The sequence below is a fragment of the Corvus cornix genome, chromosome 2 (assembly GCF_000738735.6).
Source record: "Corvus cornix cornix isolate S_Up_H32 chromosome 2, ASM73873v5, whole genome shotgun sequence".
In the NCBI taxonomy this organism is placed as follows: domain Eukaryota; kingdom Metazoa; phylum Chordata; class Aves; order Passeriformes; family Corvidae; genus Corvus; species Corvus cornix.
Window position 1 is genome coordinate 63,595,710 of NC_046333.1, and position 19,564 is coordinate 63,615,273.

The window sequence follows — 19,564 nt, forward strand, 5'->3', positions numbered from 1 at the left end:
GGTCACACTGCTAGAACAGAGGGGCAGCCCTCACTTCTGGATACAGGAACCAGAAACCCTAGTCTCCATTTGCCAAGTGCTTTTGTAGGTAGCTGTGCTCAGCTGTGCTTGGTAAGCAGCTTGCAGAGCACTCTGGTGAAGAGAACCAGGTAGCAGCTTGAGGTGAAGAATGCTGCAGAAGAGAAATGGCTCCTAGAGCATGGGTGCAGGAGCAGAAGTAAGCCGTGTACAAGTGGGACGTTGTTGTAGCTTTTATGGTACTGGTGAAATCAGCACTCATCAGCTGGTGCTTGGTACTGTTTCACACCAGTGCAGTGACTCCCACTATAGCTCAGTCCCAAAGAGTCAACTTGTCTTTCAAGTATCATAAACTGTCTCTAGGGAGCAACCCCTGCAGCATGCATAGCCCAAAGAACAGCAAGGAAAGAGATGTATTCAGGACACAGCCCCCTCCAAAATGGGTTTCTGGAATACATTCCTGTTTCTTGTTCCTTCCAAATGAGGCTGTTTTTGCATTACTATGCACATTTGTGGCTTCTGTGAGCATATCTGAGCTGGCCCAGCTGAATGCTGTTGGCTGTGGTGTTGAGGGTGTCAGCAATAACCAGGACTTTGGCAGGAGCATTTGTAGGACTCACAGTCTGCAGCATTGTTGTTAGATTCATTCCCGTGTGGACTGATGAATTTGAAGGCTTAGCCTGGGTGGCTTTATGCAATGTGCAATATGGCACAGTGTAGACACAGCTGGAGTACAACTTGGAGCAGTCAAATGTTGAAGTACCAGTACTTATGTTCTTAGACTAGAAATGAAGCTACTCCAGAATGGGAATTTTTAAGAACTGTTGCAGGACAAAGGAAGGGTGGCACCACCTGTCTCCAGTATTCAGAAGGATCTCTTCTGCCATCTATTGCCATGTATAGCTCACCACATGTCTGTATGGAGAGGAAAAATTTTTGTCCAATCTCAGGTGGTACAGCCCTGGAGAAAGTAGATTTAAAAGAGTCATTGTCTTTCTGATTGTCCAGATCCCACACTTATAGAGGAATAAGGCTTTGGTCCTGGATTTATGGACAGTTGCTATAGTGTGATCTGATGACAAAGGCTGTAAGAAGACTGCTTTTTGGGAGCTTCATTCAGCTGCCATATCCTCATTTGGTCACACTCCCGCTGCTTCTTCTCTCTGGACAGCAGCTGATAAACCCTCCTGTACTTGCCACAGCCACTAGCACATGGGACAGGTGGAAGGGTTTGAGTATTTGATGGTCATTAATGTATTTAAATCTAAGTCAGCCTTTCTCCATCTGCTAGAGTCTGAGCTGGAAGCATGCCATTGTTGAGGTATTTGAAGGTAGATGCATGGTTTTGTAATTGTGTTGTGCTAGAGTTGCACCGTGGTAACTTCAGAGTTCTGTTTTGGTTTAGGCACAACAAGAGGTTGTGACCCCTTGGCCTACAGTGCTGCAGTGATGTAAATTGTGTGTGATAAGCATGGACTGTTCTTGAATCAAGTCCAGTTAAAACCAGTTGCAGCAGTAAGATGAGAAGAAGCTCATTCTCCTGGAGAAGGGATGCAACTTTGACTAATTATGCTTTTGGTTTTTTGGATTGTTTCTCGTTCCTCTTTGCTTCCCTGTATCCTGAAGTCTATGAAGGGGACTCAAGTTCACACCGCGAAATCCTACTGCTACATAAGAGTAGTGTCAAAATTCCTTGACCACCATGGATGTTTCAGGGCAAAAACCCAGGGCATTTAGTACCCAGTATGATTTAGCCCTCTCAGGGTTATCTAGACGACACAAACACCTGAACTTATTGGATCCACAGGTGAAATCTGAATGCAGTGTTAGTTTTCTACAGTGTCTTCTATAAACTGTCTGGTATGGGCCTCAGTCTAGCAGGCAGGCTCTCCATACCTGCATCATTGTGACTGCTTGTGTATGTGATGTGGGGTATGTACACGGCTCTTTTATGGTGGCTGGAGTTGTCCAGTTCCTCTACAGTTAAAGTGGTGGTGGGTGGTAAACAGCAGCTTTTAAGGACTCCCTACTTTGCCCAATGCTATCTTGTGTGTTGTTTGAACAGCCAGCTGTTTCACTTAGTAGGTATAAGTGTCTCTGCTAACTGCATGACATGAGGTGGGTTTGGAGACTGCAAGTACCTTCTTGTAATCAGTGAGCATTGTCAGGAAAAACAGGCAGTTCCAGAATTAATGATAATTGGAGCAGTTTTTAGCAAAAAAAGTTTGTGTCTGGCTGTACTTTGAGTTCATCATGAAGCATGTGGGTTAGCTCAATTATTGTTCATTAGATGCCATTTCCAAATACCTTTCTGTTGTTAACCGGAGAGGAGATTCTCAGAAACCAACTGTTTCCCATTTAAAAAAAACACAAAACCACAAAACCACAAAAAATCTCAATGGAAAATCTGCATCCATTCATTGTAGCTAAAGTTTTAGAGCAAGAAGTGTTTTTTACAGAAATGTGCTGTGCTAATAGGCTCAACAATCAAGAACTGAATAAAGATGGGCTTAATATTGTGCTTTGACTGGATCACTTGAAAATTTAAATCTGGTTTAAAATAATGTTAATTTAGGCCCAATTTTGATTTACTGGCCCACAGAAGGTAAAAAAGATTGGGTGAATAAAGGTCTTAGTAAAAACAGATTCTGAAAATTGTTGCATTCAACCTTTCTGGAATGTTTAATTTGCTGAAAAGTAGCCCAGATTCTTTTGATCTATGGCAGGATTAAGAATTACACTCCTACCTGGTAGTACAGGTCTTGGTTGTGTCTTGGATTACATTATCTTGCAAATTACTTTGAAGAAGCCATATCTGAGAGTGACCCCATGCTTTGCACCAGTTACCTGCACTCAGTATCTGCATGGATGGGAGCAACCAGGTCTCTTAACTTCTATTCCCTTCCTGGTACAAACAGGCATGGGGGGACGGATGCTGATTGAGTCTCTGTTTCCACTACTGCAGACTTGCTGGCATTAGCGATGAAGCCAGCGTGTTATCAAACGGGCAACAGATAACCACTGATACGGGCAGAAAATGCTATCCCAGTAGCTTTGGGGCATGTGGGAGAGGAAATGCAGTTCAAAGGACTCCTTCGCTTGCCTGCTTTCTTGCTCTTGGTGTGGTGCCATTGATTCACCTGCCAGCGTAGCTTGGGACACTGTGGTGGCAGAGGTGTGTGAGTACAGACAGAAACGCTGCCTAGTGCCAGCAGAGCCAACACATGCACTCAGGTGTGCTCCAGAGACAGCCAACAAGATCCTGTGTTTCATTGGGAATTTTTTTCCCATCTTTTTTTTTGATTATCCAAATGTTTACCCTCACAGTTGGGAGAAAAAAGAATATGTTTCATTTAAGTTTTGGCATTGTGGATGTAGACAACTTGTTGAAGTTTGGAGCCCTAGTCACATGAACTGGTGGTCTTCTAAAAGCTTACTGTTGGGAGGGAGTGTCTTAGGACTTAACTCTGAGTCTTGAAAGGGTAAAATGTAGTTTAGCCATGCTTCCTGCTGGCACATGTGATAGTGATAAAGATTTCCTGCTCGTCCCATGAAGAATGATACCTCCAGCAACAAGTTTTGCATGCACATCTTGAGCTTGCCTAGAAGTGCCTGTCACATGGTGGATTTTGTTTGAGGTGGAAATTACACATTTGATAATCATCTGATTTCCAGCAGACGCCTGACTAGTAAAGCTTAAATTACTTGTTTACTTTTAAGTGAGGGCAGAATATTTCTGCAGCCTGTCACGTTTGGGTAAGTTTACCTTGCTAAACAAAGCTGCACACACAAGTGAATGTTTCTGTACAGACGTGCTGTGTGCCAGGCCGAGTGCCACGTTGTAGGGTGCAGTTACACAATTTACATACTTGGTTTATCACCTCCAATGAGACCAAAAGATGGTGCACTTCAGACCTCATCAAGATCAGGCGTTCAGAGCCAAGTAAACCTCAGAGATAAGTATTTCACCATGCCAGCAAAACGTCATTGCAAGGAAGTAAATAACCCAGGTACACAGCAGAAGGTAAGCTGTAATGATAGCAGCATGGAGTGGTCAGAACAAAATTTGTGAGGTGGAGTGCCCAGCCATGCCAGAGCCTTCCCTTAATTGTTAAGTAAAAAGCACATTACATTGAGAAGGAAAATGGGAATTAGTCACAAAACTGTACTGCTCAAGCAGTTACTTCAGCTATGGTTCCTATAGCTTTTGGAAACCTAACTCCTTGTCGTGCTGTTATGAAGAAAAAGGAAACATCAGGCTACAAAAAAGCAGGAAAAGACAAAAGCAAAAGTGGAGTTCAAGGAGTAAGTGAAAGGTAATGAGACCAAACAGCAAGGACATATTGTAGCACATACTAGTCAGGAAGTTTTGTGAAAACCTGCAGTTTGCTGGAGATTAGAGAATGTTCGCAGAAGATAGTTTGTTTTGCAAATCTCTTCCCAGTTGACATGCTTAGGCATGAGAGCAGCCTCTCAAACCCAGAATTTTCTGTAAATAGGTTAGTATGAATGCAAATATATTACAACGCCGATTGTGCATATTTGTTTTTGTGTATGTTTTATAGTACTTATGCTTCATTTTTGCTTAGGAGTTATGGAGTAATAAACTGAAAAGAGTCCGATTTTTGTACCAATGTACAAATAAATCTCATATACTGATAGTTTAATACTTGATTTGTGGCTAGCACAACGTGCATTTTTATCTAGAATATTATTGTTTACTAAATTTGACACAGACTGGTACTACTAGCCTGAGCTTTGCTTTGCAAAGAAAAGACTGCCTTTGTGTATTAAGTCTTTTCCTAAATGTGAGCTTTTTTACAAGCTAAAGGAATGGTGCTAGGATGTTCTATTTTAAAAGACATTCTGAAGTATTTTTAGTTAACACACAGACTGCAGTCTTTTAATTATAAAGAATGCAATTTGCTTAAAATATTCAACTAAAAACAAATTCTACTCTAGAAAAGCTTCAAAAAGTATATTTGTATTGGGAGAGAAATGTTTTGTAGCGCAGTCTGAGTTTTTGCAACCAGGATAGTTTTGTTTTGGAGTTTTAGTCTCTGGCTGAAATTTACTTTCTCAGACCTAAACAGTCAGTTCAGTAGAATAAAAGCGTACCTAAAGGAGGTGGGACTTCCTCAGGCTGAGGCTTTTTTGAACTTTGTGTCATAGTTACGTGTTTAAAGTCTCTCAAAAGCAGTAGAAGGAAAATAAGATTGTGTTGAGAGAAGGTGGTTTACTGTTTATTTTTAAATAGTCTAGATATTTCTAGCTGTGTGTTGGGTGTTCACATGACATTTAGATGTGGGATTATGTTGAGTTCTTTCCTCATCCTTTTCCGTCTTGTGAAGTTTTTTCTGTTTTCGTATTTATAAGCCTTACATAGTGTGTACCCTCTCAATGAGGACAAAGTGAGCAATTTATTTTGAGGACAGAAACAGGATTTTTTTTGTTCTTTCTGCTGCTCATGCCAATCTGTCTGTTGTTGCCAAATGCCTGCTAAATAGGCCATTCCAGCAGAAATCATTGCATTAAGAAGCAAAGAGCAAAGCCATGGGTGTGATGTTAGGCATTTGAACAATCCTGGATTCATCTAGGTTGGAAAAGACCTTTGAGGTCATCAACTCCAGCCATTAACCCAGCACTGCCAAGTCCACCCGTGTCCTTAAGTGCCACATCCATGTGTCTTTTTAATGCCTCCAGGGATGGTGACTCAATCACTTCTCTGGGCAGACTATTCCAGTGCTTTGCAACCCTTTCTGTGAAGAAACTTTTCCTAATATCCAATCTAAACATCCCCTGGTACAACTTGAGGCCATTACCTCTGGTCCTGTCACTTGTTGCCTGGGAGAAGAGACTGACCTCCACCTGGCGGCAACACCCTCCTTTCAGGCAGTTGTGGAGAGCAATGAGATTCCCCCTGAGACTCATTTTCTCCAGGTTAAACACCCCCAGCTCTCTCACTTGCTTCTCACAGGCCTTGTGCTCCTGACCCTTCACCAGCTCTGTTGCCCTTCTCTGGACATGCTCTGCCACCTCAGTGTCTTTCTTGTGAGGGGCCCAAAACTGGACAAGAATTGGAGGTGTGGCCTCAGCAGTGCTGAGTGCAGGGGGACAGTCACTGCCCTGGTCCTGCTGGCCACACTGTTCCTCTCTAAATTTTTGACAGACACCATCATACACACACAGTGTCTTTCTGAGCACTTTTACCACTTCTATTCTTCCCTGATCAGAAGTGGTGTGTGAGTACAACTTGCTATGCTTCATCTGATGTAACTGTAGTGAAGAAGGAGGGTACAATCCTTCTTTGGCAGCAGCTTCACACTTAAATTGGATTAAGTGTAATGTGAAACCATACCTGAAATAATTGGCTTTATGCTGCTAGAGGTTTTCATGGGGACATACAAGTTTATTAAGGTGCATACATGCCTTCACAAAGAAACAGTTCTAGTTGTTGCTAATGTTTTGAAATATGCGTGTTTTTCCTTTGCTGGCCCACCTTTGAAATTGGTCATGTTTACATAAATCTGAAGTAAGGGCTGCTTAAGAACGTCTTTTGCTTCCTAATCTTGATTCATCATCCCAGTATGCTGTAGCTACAGAATAGCTTATTTCTTGCTCACAGCTCACTCTGTATGCACTCTCAGGCACTGAAGTAGAAGCCTGTGGAGCACATACGTATCCATGAAAGGAACAGTAGTTGTTGCAGAAACCTAAAGGATGCTGCAGTCATAAAAGAGTGCCTTCATTTACTAGTGTTCGTAAATTGAATCAGTGATATTTCCACCCTGTAACTCGTGGTTTTAATAAAAGATGGATATTTCATAAGGAGGCCTGTTTGTGTGGCACTGGTGAGGTCACACTGAGCAGATGGAAGTACAGCAATCTTCAACACTGGTTTGAGAGGAGAAGCATCTCGGACACATCTGCCCATATAGCAACAAGTCTCCACAGCCTCCCTGGGGAAGGGGCAAAAGTTTATGGTTGTAAGTAGAGGTAAGACCTGGCATTTTCTCTGTCCTTGCTGAAGTCAAGGGTAGTGAAGAGCCTGTGATGCTGCCAGGCCAGGCTCCATGCCCCACAGGGGTTTTTTTGTCCCAGAGAAGAACGCTAGCATAGAGTGTACTTTCAAAGACAGAACCAAAAGTGCTTTCAGTTCACTAATTCATTTCATATCTATGCCAAACTTGCAAGTCATTCTCTAATCCTCTTTCAGTGCTCTGGCAACTGATAATAGGGATACTACAAACCAGTGTGGATGATTCTTGCTGCAAAGGGTTACATTTGAACTGTGAAACAGGCTTAACCTTCACTTTTTGGGGTGGTAGTCGTCCTTCTTGCTTATCATCGATCACGTGAGATTTGAGCAGGTACAGAGATGCAGAGATTGGGTGGGCGAATGTTTTTAACAGCCTGGCTGATGAAGCACATCAGTGGGAGAAAATTGCTGTGCAGAAAGCCGGGATGCTTGCTAACCTTTATAGTCTGTTTTTTGCCGAGAGAGCATATGTTTTGTGCAGAACAGAAGCCAACACAAAGCGTTTTTCTCTGGCTGCATGTATGGTTTTGGTGATAGAAATGTAGTTGCTTGAAATTAAAATCCCATTCATCCTGTGCGGGAGTCCTCAGTCTGCGTGAAGGAATGGGGCTTTGCAAAGCAATCTGAGTAATTTTGTGGAGATACAGGCAGATCTATACAACACCTTCATTCTAGAAAGATAATTGTTCATAGATATGAGGAAATATACATGTTAAATAGTCTTTCATTTCCAGTTCACAAATTATAAGCACCATGATAAAAAAATTTGTAAACACCAGGTTATTTTTGCCATGGAGGAGATGAAAATAAGCACTAAGAATGGCTGGTATGTTTTGTTGTTCGGGGCAGTGGGGGTGGGATAGTGAGGACATGGACAATTTTATGCAGAGTTTAGGGAGAAAACTGCTGAATGTTACTTTTGCTCTTTGTTGTCATTAGGGAACGTGTATATTCATATAAACGTTGCTGGGATTTTCAGGGGTTTTTTTTGCTATCTTAGCGACATGATTGCAGAATTTTAAAATACAGTAATAAACCTCTTATTACCCAAATAGTTAAGGTTAATACCCGTGAAAAACAAGAGGTTTGCCAATTATGCGTTTCATCCATACTGAATGATAACTGTGCTTTCCTTAAGTCACAACAGTCAAGGCTGCTGTGGAGTGACAAGACCTGGGCTTCCCTTCAGTGTTGTTTGATATGTTTCACTTTGACATTATGTAAATACTCTGCTATTAGGGAAGAAAATGACATAAAATTGCATCCTTTCTCAACAAGGTTTTAAGTTCTTTCTGTAGCTTCTCTCCTTTTTGAAGCTGTAATAAAGATAGATCATAATTAGAATCCCAGTTGCTTAAGTGAGAAATTAGCATGTTCTTATATGTTGAGCTGAGCCAGGATCCCAGTGAGACCCCCTCCGGGTATCTGTCCTGCCCCAAAGTGCTTTCCCTAATACCAATTTACATTCTAGACATATTAAAGAAAATCATATTCACTGCTACCTAGCAGTTAATCAGAGCCTTCAGATGGGCTTGAAATTATTTGCAGCCAACTGCCAAAACCACCTGCAGCCGTTCGCTTCCTGCAGCCGTACTCAGGCATGCTGTAAAACTAATCAGAGAGTGCCACTCCATTGCCCAGTACCAGGACTGAACAAATTCACTCCATGCATGTCCTTCATTCTTACAAATTTATCCCAAATCTTACTTAACCCCACTGCCAACCTCCTTGCTTATTGTCTTCTGGGCTGTGGCCAAGCAAACAAAAATCTAAAGGTTTTGACCCGATGTCTTCCCTGTCAAAAAGATCTTCTCCTAAAGGTTTTGGTTTTTTTTTTAAGAACTGGGCACAAATATATATACCTTATCTATTATTACATATTTATGGAAATAAGATTCTAGCAGATTGGAATAAATTAAAACCTTAATGGGGCTAAAATAAACCTAATTTGTAAATTAATTAAAAACAGAAAGCAATGAGCACTAACACTTAACAAAAAAAAAAAAGACATTTTCATGGTGCAAAATACAGATTTAATTTCCAAATAAGTGAATGGTAAACTGTAATTGTATCATGTGCAAGAAGACATTCAGAACATATGAAACAGTAGTCACAGATTTTACAGTCAAGCTGTTCCCTTTCTGGTTTTCCAAATTGTAGCAGAAGATACCAAAGGATAAAACAAATAAAATACTGTCTTCATAATTGACCCAGGGGATTTGGTATTGGTAGGAGATGGATTCAGGTCTCTGTCTCTCTCTTCTAAAAGGTGAATTTTTATGTTTTCTGCCTAACATGTTTCTGATGTGCTCTTGTTTCCACAGGCCAAGGCTGCAAGCACAAAGGAAGTTTGCTCAGTCCCAGCCAAACAGTCCCAGCACAACTCCAATAAAGATAGTGGAGCCGTTGTTACCCCCTCCTGTCACTCAGATTTCTGACCTCTCCAAAAGGAAGCCCAAGACAGAAGATTTTCTCACTTTCCTCTGTCTTCGAGGTAGGTGTCTTGCAGCAGCCCTGGGGCACAGTCTCATTCACAGAAGGAGCTGTAGCGCTGCACACCAAGCAACAGCCAGACAAATGTACTGGAGCTGCACTTGAATGTATTGCGTTCATTTCAGCTCTCAGCAATTCTTCAGCAGGAGCATTCGAGTTCATGGTTCTAAAGATAATAAAATGAGCCTGGTAATAGTGCAAAAAGAAATTTCTTTTATGCTTGGCTCTCTGATACCCTGAATAGGTTTTTGTCTAGCTCTCTTAAGTCCTCCCCATCCTCCTTTGTTTTGTCTGACTATAAACTGAAGAAGTGCTTAACTTGCTTGTGTACTTGTTCCTGCAAGAGGAGAAAATCTTCTTGGAAATTCCCCTTCTCTGCCTACTCACTGTCCTTTATTGTTCAATCTGAGTCAGGCTTTTCATCTGACAGTGGGTGGAGGGGTTGCCATTGTTCTTGTCCACCTCAAGAGCTGCATTATTCCTGTGTTGATAATTAAAATAGGTGAGCTTCTCCTCTCAGCAACCCAAGTACAAACGACACATCTGAAATTGTGGAGTGAGATACCTGAATCACCTCACAGTAACAGGTGCCTGAGCCTGGCTGGAGCTGTGTGGTGTGTCTGGGATCAATGGGCTGTGTGTCTGCAAGCCTGCATGTCGAACCTGGGGGGCCTGAGCGTGAGGTACAGCTCAGTGTCTAGATTAAGCTAGAGAAGGAGATGTTACTTGAGTGGTCATTTTTCTTAGGACTTTCCATGGCCCTGTGTCCCAAGTCATGTACTGAAGATAGCATCTTTCAGTTTAATCCCCCAGTGGTCATGTTATCTCTTGCGGTATGTTTCTCTATAGGTGCTTTCCCTGTCTCCTTAGTCACTGCTCCGTCCTCTGTGCTGGAATGATGCCTTTTGCTGGTTTTTTGTCCCATTACCTGCTGAAAGGGTGTGCATTTGTTACAGATAGGCTTTGTCTGCAAAAGTCTTACCTAGTGGGCTGAATCTTTCAGCGCTTGCGTTGGAGTTCCCCTTTCGTAGGTCTCTGTTGCATCTGTGGACAGCTGTGATCAACACCACCCGTAGCTTCCTGCTGAGGCTTTCTCACCTTAATGCAGTGTGGTTTGATTTCATTTTTCTTCTCTTCTATAAGATTTTAGGCTAGTGGTACCTTTAGACTGGTTGCTAATTTATCCAACTTGATTCACATCCAGTATGGAGCCTCCATCCTTTTGGGACCTCTGGTAAAGTGGGTGGGTGGAGGGGATAGAGGAGGGTGATTTGCTAGCCTTTGTGTTTGTTTAAAGGATGGAAAGGAGCAGAATCTAATGGAGTTTAAAGTGGCATCATGGTCCTCTGAAATATAATCTGTGGAAATGTATTTCTAATTTAGTGTGAGGTTGATCAGTCTGTTGGCAGCATGTCACTGCTGTGATCTGGGCCAACTGCCACAGTTGTTGGTGAGAAGAGTCAGATGGGGGTTGTGTGTGTGTGTCTGTGTGTGAGTACACGTGGCTGCATTCACACACTTGTTTCCACTGCTTGCTAACTAAGCATGTGTTATTTATAGCTTTGAAGGCACTTGCACTTATAGAAAGGCAACCTGTGTGGGGGTGTCACTTATCTCCACTTTCATTTCCTACTCTCTTAGCACTCTCTTAGCGTTCTGGTTTAGCAATGCAAATGGGAAGCATGGGTACTTTAGTCGTATTCCAGTGCTTCATGTTGTTGGGGTTTTTTTTGTTGTTGTTGGTTGGTTGGTTTGGTTTTTTTAAAAAAATTTTTTAAAGTATTATTATTTTTATTTAAATCAATGGCTGTTTAGCTCTTGCACCTATAATTTTCTTCTTTGTTATTCATCTGTGGCATAATTGATGTTTTGTACTGTCAGTTAAGAACTTCCAATTCATTCCTAATTTCTTCAGTATGCAGGAGTACTCGTACATTTCTGACAACACATGCATTCAGACGGCAAGATCACAATTACAATTATGTTAAAAACCACGAGGGAAAGTCTGCTCTGAGTGCCACACATAGCAAGTTCTTGGTGTGCTTAAACAGTCTGAAGAAAAGCAGAAAGGGAAAGCTGTCAGCTTTCTGTTTCAGCACCCCCACAAGCTTATTACTCCATCACCCCTGTATAAAACGTGAAAAGAGCTAATTAAAACGAGGTGGGGGAATCTTCTTGGACATCAGCTACCTGGATCCTTCTCTGTGCGGGATCAGGAGAGTGCTGTGGCTTGGAGGGAGGACTGGGTTGTTCATACTTGTATTTTCATCGTTCTGGCTTGTGTGCCTGAACTACTGTGTCCTTCAAGAGGTCCTGGCTGCCTGAGGTTGTGTCCATATGGCCTCTGGGAATGTTTAGCTCCAGGTGGCTGTCTCTTTTGATGTGTCTATTTCAGAAAAAGGAGATGGAAGCTGGTTGCTAATGCTTGTAGGGAGTTCATATAGCAGTGTGATGGTACATCCAGCTCCAGAAACGTCCCACAAGTGGCTTTCCAGGGCACTGGCAGGCTTAGTTGGATTCTACTCTTCTGGTGGTGCCTAGTGAGCTTGGAGAGGGAAGAGCCAGTAGCTTACGAAGACCCTGCATAGGGAAGACTTGGAATTTTTTGGAAGGGATTTATTTTGATTTGGAGCCTCCGTGCTATTATTTATTGAAGTGTTGAAGGTTTCAGAACTGTTGGACCACAACAGGTGGTTGTTCTGACTTCTGTCCAGCTGCATGTGTCCAGCCTTGTCTTTTTGTTCTTTGACAATGAAATGCAACATGCAATTGCACAGAAATAAGAACACACTCACAGGGTTGTTGTTCAGCACTTCAAAAATCTTAAGTGTAGTAGTGATAAGATCCAGAACAGTAAATTGCCATGTTTGTTTAATTAAAAAAAAAAAAATTAAGTTAGGACTATATTAGGTCCTAGTCCTTCAAAATGCTCTGGTGATATAGTCCCTGGATTCACAATCAAAGTCTTTTTTTGGGCAAAGGAGTCTTTCCCAGGATTGGTGGGAATGCAGCTGAGTGGTCTTCTCTGTCCTTGTCCCACCACACCCCCCAGCGGTGTCAGAAGCAGAGCATAAATTTGTCACACCATAGAATAATGAATCGTTAAGGGTGGAAAACACCTTCAAGATCACCAAGTCCAGCCTTTGACCAAATTCCACCATGAATTCACATGTCAGTGTGTACTTTTATTTTCTGGTTTTAAACAGAGAAAGGTAATAATCCTGTCACCACTAGAGGTTCACTCTTCATTGTTCTTGCGGGGTTTGAGTGGGAGCAGCTGAATTCTGTCAGTGAAGGAGCAATACTATCATGCTACAGTGTGGAAGGAAGGCCCTTGACACGCATAAGGTCCCATACTTAGGAGAAGAAGTACCATTTACCTGTCCTGGTATGTGTAAGAAAATCTAATGATACAAATAATTTTAACTCCCCCTGCCACTCCATTAGCATCCTGTAATTTCAAAGGGAAATAATTTAACCAAGATAACCTGCTTGGTTTCATTATCCAGAACACTAAAGCTTTAGACATATTTTTAATTAGTTTGTTTTTCAAACTCTTGATTTGGTAATACACTGTACTAATTACTTTTTAAAGGTAAGTGGAGTACAGTGAAAAAGCTGTAACAGTTGATGAATATCTGAGCACCTTGGAATACATTTCTAAACTGACCAAACTTGGCAAGGCTCCTCTGCTTTCTATTATTTTAAAATCCTCCTTTTAAAAAAGTTGGTGGGTTCTTTTTTGTATTTTATTAAATTGTGACCTAGAATTTTCAACACAAGGAAGGGAATAATGCAGATATCTCTGAAGTGTTTGTCTGCAGTGTTCTTATCTTTAATAGCTTCTTTGAAGGAGCCTGTATGCCCTTTGCCAGAGGCATAATTAGTATCATCTTTCAGCAGTGTGTAGATACGAATGTGTCATCTCTGTGTGGTTGTACAACAGCTCTCACTTCTACTGTGTTTTCTGCCTCTGATCATATTTTTCTTAATAGCTTCTGTTACAGTGCATTTAAGTTACCTCTGCTCTTTGTAATTATTTAGAGGTTAAAATATCGTGAGTCAAATATCAGACTAGAGGAGGAAGGAGAAACAACTCCCTGTGAGCAATAGATCTTTGGCAAAAGGTGGTAACAGGAAGGCTGTGATTAGGAGACTACATTTTAAGAAGTTTTCCCATGATCAGTTTTCTAATTAAGCTGAGCCTCTGGGAGTTACATGCTAGAGAATTTCAGGGATTCCTAAATAAAGATGGTTTAATTGAGATCTCACAAATTGAGTTTTCAGGCTCTTCTATTCCGCAAAACATGTGGTTGTTCTTTTTCTTTGAATGCTGTTTTGACTTAATAATCTGATGATTTGTTGCAATTGGGCAAAGTCCAAATAAAAATTTTCAGTATATCATATTTGTGTGAACTTCAGTAACTTCTAACTTGTAGTGCAGTGTGCTCTTAAACAGGCTTTTTATTCTTTCAAACACCTATATTTGGGCGGTAGAAAGGCTTAGGGGCCTTTGATCCCAGTCTTCTCTTTTGAGTCCTGATAGGAGAGGTTGACTGCGTCAGTTCATACCTGCAGAGATTTTCGATTACAATGGGAGAGCCCCCAGAACCAAAACTTGGGAGCTCTTAATTTATGGCATGTTAGAAAACAACTGTTAATTTGCCTATCTTTCAGCAAGGCAAAAGGTATGTTTGCTGTTAGTTCAGTGTCAATAGGTACAGTAATCAACGTGTGCTGTACTTGGAGAGCTGCTGACTTGGATCAGTCACATTCTTGAAGCACCAGCCATTGGCACCGTGGAGACTTGCTCACCACATCAGAGTAAGCAGATTGAATGGCACAGCAACTTGATTAGGGTGGAAGCAAAGCAATGAAATGCTGACACTATCCAAAAGTATGAGCTTCTTTGAAGTCTGGGTTAGTTTTTATAAATCCAAAATAGCATTAAAACATGCAGACATGCAATAATTAGTTTAAAGTACTGGAAGAAAAATTGTAATTGATTTTATTACTAAATCATTTAGTATTTGAAACTAAAATTTTAGGATGGATTGAAAAATCCAAGAATAAACTTTAGGGTGCTGAATTTTAATTGCACAAATCCTTTAATAAAAATAAGTTTGTATTTAGTAACTGTAATCTCAAAAATTTCTGGTTTAAAGTTAGGAGTAACATTGAAGTGTAGAATATTAGATACTTCTCTTATGTGCAACCATTTAGGCCACCTGTGGAACATGAGCTATCAAGCAACTCTTGTGGTTTAGGACAAGAGTAATTTAATCAGTGTTGGCAGGGAGAAGTGATTATACAGGCTCACAGTGAACAGCACATGTGTGAAGTACAGAGAGAAGAGCCTGGTGACCACCACCATGCCATTATTTCTTCCCAAGGGAATGGAGTGCTGCTGGAGTGCCAAACCACCAGGCATCCGTTCCAGTGGAAGATGCAATTTCATGTCAGTGTGTGCCTACTGGGAGATTTAAGAGATGGGAAGAGGTGCTGAATGAAGTAAGATAGAGTATCCTGTGTGTAGTACTAGAGCTGAATTAAAGTTTCTTCCAGTTTTTGAGCCCTTTCTGATGTCAATGACCCCAATATCTACCCCTGCAAAAAGCCACAGGATGCAGTTTACTGACTGAAAAGGGAGACTGATCTTGAGGTTTAGCTTTTGTATTTGCCACAGATTCACTCCGAATCCCTCAGCGAGTTGCTTAGTTTTTTGTAAAATGAGGATAAATATTTAACTCTGTATATAGGCATTGATATAGCTGGACATTGATTATGGATGAGCTACTGGCATAAAATCTGAGTCCTGCCATGGCAGCAGCAATTCAAAAGCTCACTGCCCAGTTGGGGAATGTAAAGTATTCTGGCAAAGGCAATTCCTGCCCTTCATCCCAGGCAAAAACCTCTGAGCCTGTTTCTCTAACCTGGGAATATGCCATAGGTTCAGTGTTACCCAAATGACTGATTTTGTGCTAGGGGTGGGGCCCAGGATCTCTTGGGTATGAAACACTGCCTGGTAGCTTTTTGGGAATGGCATCACAGTGGTTTGAAACGTCAATATTTGTTTTGTTCTTGGTGGAAGGGAACATGAAGTTGGGGTTTGAAGTGCATGTGGAAAGGGTTGGTTTTGAGGTTCACTGTAAAATCTATTCGGGCTGGTGGAGTTAAATTATTTTGGGATTGTCAGATACAAATTATAAATGTGAGAAGCACTCCTTTGGTTTTTTAAAATTTTGAGTACTCTGTTACTCTGGAGTGTTTTGCTAAGTTTGGAAAGTCAACCTTTGTTTTTTTTTTTTTTTCCTGCATACTCACTCATTTCTTCACCCTTGCTCCATTTCCCTAGAAAAGGAAGAATTTTCTTTAGGTTTTTGGGTTTAACTCTACTAGTTTGAAGAACAGACTGAGAAGAAAATGGGGTTTATGTTGCTGCACTAGTCGATAAATTAGCTGTGACACCAGTGGCACCTTGTGATTCATACGGTGGCAGCAGAGGGAAGAGTTGGAGCTCTGTTTTAATTCCGTATTTGGGATGGCCTTTTCTTCCCTCTCGCTCAGGCACTGAGGAGCTCCCTCTGGGACTGTTCCTGCAGGTGGAATCACACAAGTGAACTGCAATTGCTCTTTCCTATAGAGTTTATGCAGTTTGTACTCCTTTAGCCTGGCTTGTTAAAACTACCATAAGGTGCAGGCATAAATTACATATATTTGCACTTCAGGGAGTTGGCGTTGTCCTGCCAAAACATAATAAATAGGACATATAATAAATGAGAAGCAGGCCCTAAATGTTAAGCATTGAGATGCCAGCACATCAGGAGCGTTTGAGAGGCAAGGTTTTTCCACCTGCATTCAGCCACAAAATGGGGCTGCATGTCAGAGAAGCCAAACCTCTGAACGTGGCTCACTGTAGGGCTTGGCATGCTGTGTGCTTTTCTGGGGCGGGCTGAAGTCCCGCATACCTTGACCTGCCCTGTGCTTAAATCATTCTGATGTCTTAAATTGTTTTAAGATTTTTCCAAAGCACATCTGGGTTATGTTTAATTGTTAGGGGGAAAAAAAGAGAGGAGCTACAGGGGGAGTTGGTGTAAATAATTCATGGAGAAGAATCCTCCAATTTTGCAGAAACCACAGTCCAAATTACAGAGAAGGCTCTTGGACTGAGATGATTTTTGTTGTGGTTGTAACATACCAGAGTTTGAATCCTGTCCAGATGAAAACATTTGGTTTGTACTTCAGTAAATACTGCAGAAACACTGCCAGCTAATTTTGAAGAGTAATGAAATAGTATTTTTGGCAAAGCATATGCACTTTCCATACTTCTGATTCCACTCTTCAGATCCAAATTCAGAGGGTTTTTTTAACATGTTTAGCTAGTCCAAGACAAAAGTTAATGTAATTTAATGAGAAACAAAACCATAATTTAGGAGGGAAAACTACACATTTGTCAAAAAACAAAAGTAATAACATCATCAGTCAAATAAAATGGCTGAAAAAGAGTATAGTTTATTCTATTAATCAGGCACTTGCTGCTGAGGTCAACACATCTGTATGTACAGGCTGCAAAAGCATCAATTCTGCCTACTGTTAGTAGTGAGCCTGAATTTTGCACATGCAAAGGGTGACATCTTTCCTAGGAAATTGCTAAAAGTAGCACCATGACTTAAACCCCACATATTTTACTGTGTACTTTTTGTTGTATAAGCACCAAATTGTTGTAATAGAGGACATGAAATACATTTGTCATTCTTTCATATGCATTAGGCCACACTTTGTGTGTAGTTGTGGTAATCGTTTTTCCTATATAGTTAAGTTTTCTTTTGTGTTGCTCTCACAATAGGAGGAAAGACAAAAATATTCAAGGGAGAATTTCAATATCAGTATCTGGAAACAGTTGCCAAACATACTTCAAATCTAGTTTTTTAAAAGAGCTGATTGTCCTCCCTTTTTGTAATAATTCATAGGTCATTGTAACCTAGATGAGTGGTTTTAAGAAAAACAACTCATCATTAATGATTCTCTCAAAATTTGCCACACGCAGTAGTATCCAATCCTAGGAGCTCTCATACTGGTGAGGAGAGGGTACCTAGGGTTGTGTCAGCTGTCCAAACTTTCTGTATGGCTTGCAATCCCTTAGTCAGCCATGGAAATTTGTTAGGCTTTCAAAATCTCACTATGAGGTCCACCTTTGGTGATTTGGCCTTTCCCCAGTGTTTTGGAGGAGGGGGAGAGGGCTAGGAAGTTCCCTCCAGGTTGCTGCCAGGCTTTGGCCATGGCTTCTCTGCTCTCAACTGTGAGAGTTGTTAAGCAAGAAAAGGCGAGTGGCACATGTCTGCATCAGGGCAGCAGGTTGACTGCACTATCAGATGGATGCCTTGTATTGAGCAGCCTTAACAGGAATGTCCTTTCCACTTTACTGTATTTGTTACTATTTCATGTCAATTATCCCTTCCGTATCTCCCTTCTCCCGTTGCTCCTGCAGCTTGTGTCCATCTGCTAGCATACCTCTTACCACTCACCTTTCTCCAGCCCCAGCACATCTGGGCTCCTCCCTTCTACTCTGCTGCTGCTGCAGTTTGCAGCCTTTCTTACAGCTTACTCCTTCTGCCACGGCTTCTCCTTCCTTCCCAACATGTTGCAATTGCCCCATCCAGATCTTTGGTGATAGCATATGCTTTTATACAAATGTTGGCTGCAAAACAAATCAGCTGTCTTGGGGCATGGGGGGGAAGCATTTAGGAATTGTGTGCCTCCTAGGCATCATCAGGACAGAATGTAAAACATGCAGGTCCTACACGAGACTGGAAACATACTGCATTTAATGTTTTGTTTAATAACATAAAGTGATATATTATGCTACACATTCAATAAGTAAAAGTGTGCATAGAAATTTTCCAAATCTTTTCTTCAGAGCTTGTAACATTACATTACGGTTACAGCATTTATTAATGGACTTTAATTTCCTTAGTCTGGGATTTTAATCTGAATCAGTTCCCTGATCTGATTCACCACATGGCCTCACAAAAAAATTACACTGCCACAGTTGAGGTGGTGGCACAGGTATAATGAATGAGAAGAGGCCAGATGCTGGTAGATGTTCTGTAGGCCATGTTTGATGCCAAGAAAAATGTCCGCACAGCCACCAACAGTCTAGATGGTTCCTTGCATGAAATGTCTTCTAAATGAGTGGTGACAAGTCAAATTTAATTTCTAGGTTGCCATCAGATTTGCTGAGTGAGTGGGCTTTTCAGGCACCTGCTGATGGGGTATGTGGCAGAGCGGGTTTCTCAGGGTGGAGGGCTGCTTGTGTGCTTTCCCCAAGCTCTGGAGGGCTGCTCCCTACTCTCCACTTCATGTGCTCCAGTGCCCATGGTAGCAGCTGCCTGCACAGCGTGGGGGCTCCCAGCACAGAAGGAGACTTGTAAAATTTGATACAGCCACAGGCTCTCGTAACTCTCTCTTGCAGATTTTTCTGCTGTTTTCTTGGGGATGGAAAGCGAGGAAGTGGGGAATTGTATACCTAGAGTGCTGAGACCTGGCAGGCACCACCTCCCAGGCACAGATGTTGCCCTTTATTTGCAGCATTGCTGCTCTTCTCTTTTGCTGTTGGTTATTAATTCCAGTGTCACTCTTTATCTTACCCTTGGTAGGTTCTGAGAATCACACTTCTGTGCTGGGGAGAGCAAGAGGAAGAGGAGGGATGTTTACTCATCTTTACTCTTGCTGCCTGGCTGGCAAATATGTGCAAGAAGGAACCAGCATAGCTGCCCCATAGGTTTCTGTTATTGAGTGTGTCCAGGAAGAGACAAACAAGGAGAGTAGTGATCCATAAATTTTACATATCAGGGAAGCCCCTACAACTGTATGTTCTGTGAATGTGTGTGTACAGATGTGTCTGCTGAACCTGCGGTTTTCCTTACTCTCATGTCATTTTGGAGGGCTTTTATCATCTTGCTGTCATACACCATTTTCATGGTAAATAACTGTTACACAGGGAGTAACCTGAGA

At 41.6% G+C, this 19,564-nt stretch overlaps 1 protein-coding gene across 1 annotated transcript in view; it reads left to right on the plus strand.

Moving 5' to 3' along the window:
- The window catches only part of JARID2 (jumonji and AT-rich interaction domain containing 2), a 213,626-nt gene that overhangs the window by 142,751 nt on the left and 51,311 nt on the right, over positions 1 to 19,564 (plus strand). The window contains exon 4 of the mRNA XM_010402890.4: positions 9,382 to 9,551. Within this exon, the coding sequence (XP_010401192.2) occupies positions 9,382 to 9,551 (170 nt within the window). The remainder of the gene's footprint in view (positions 1 to 9,381; positions 9,552 to 19,564) is intronic.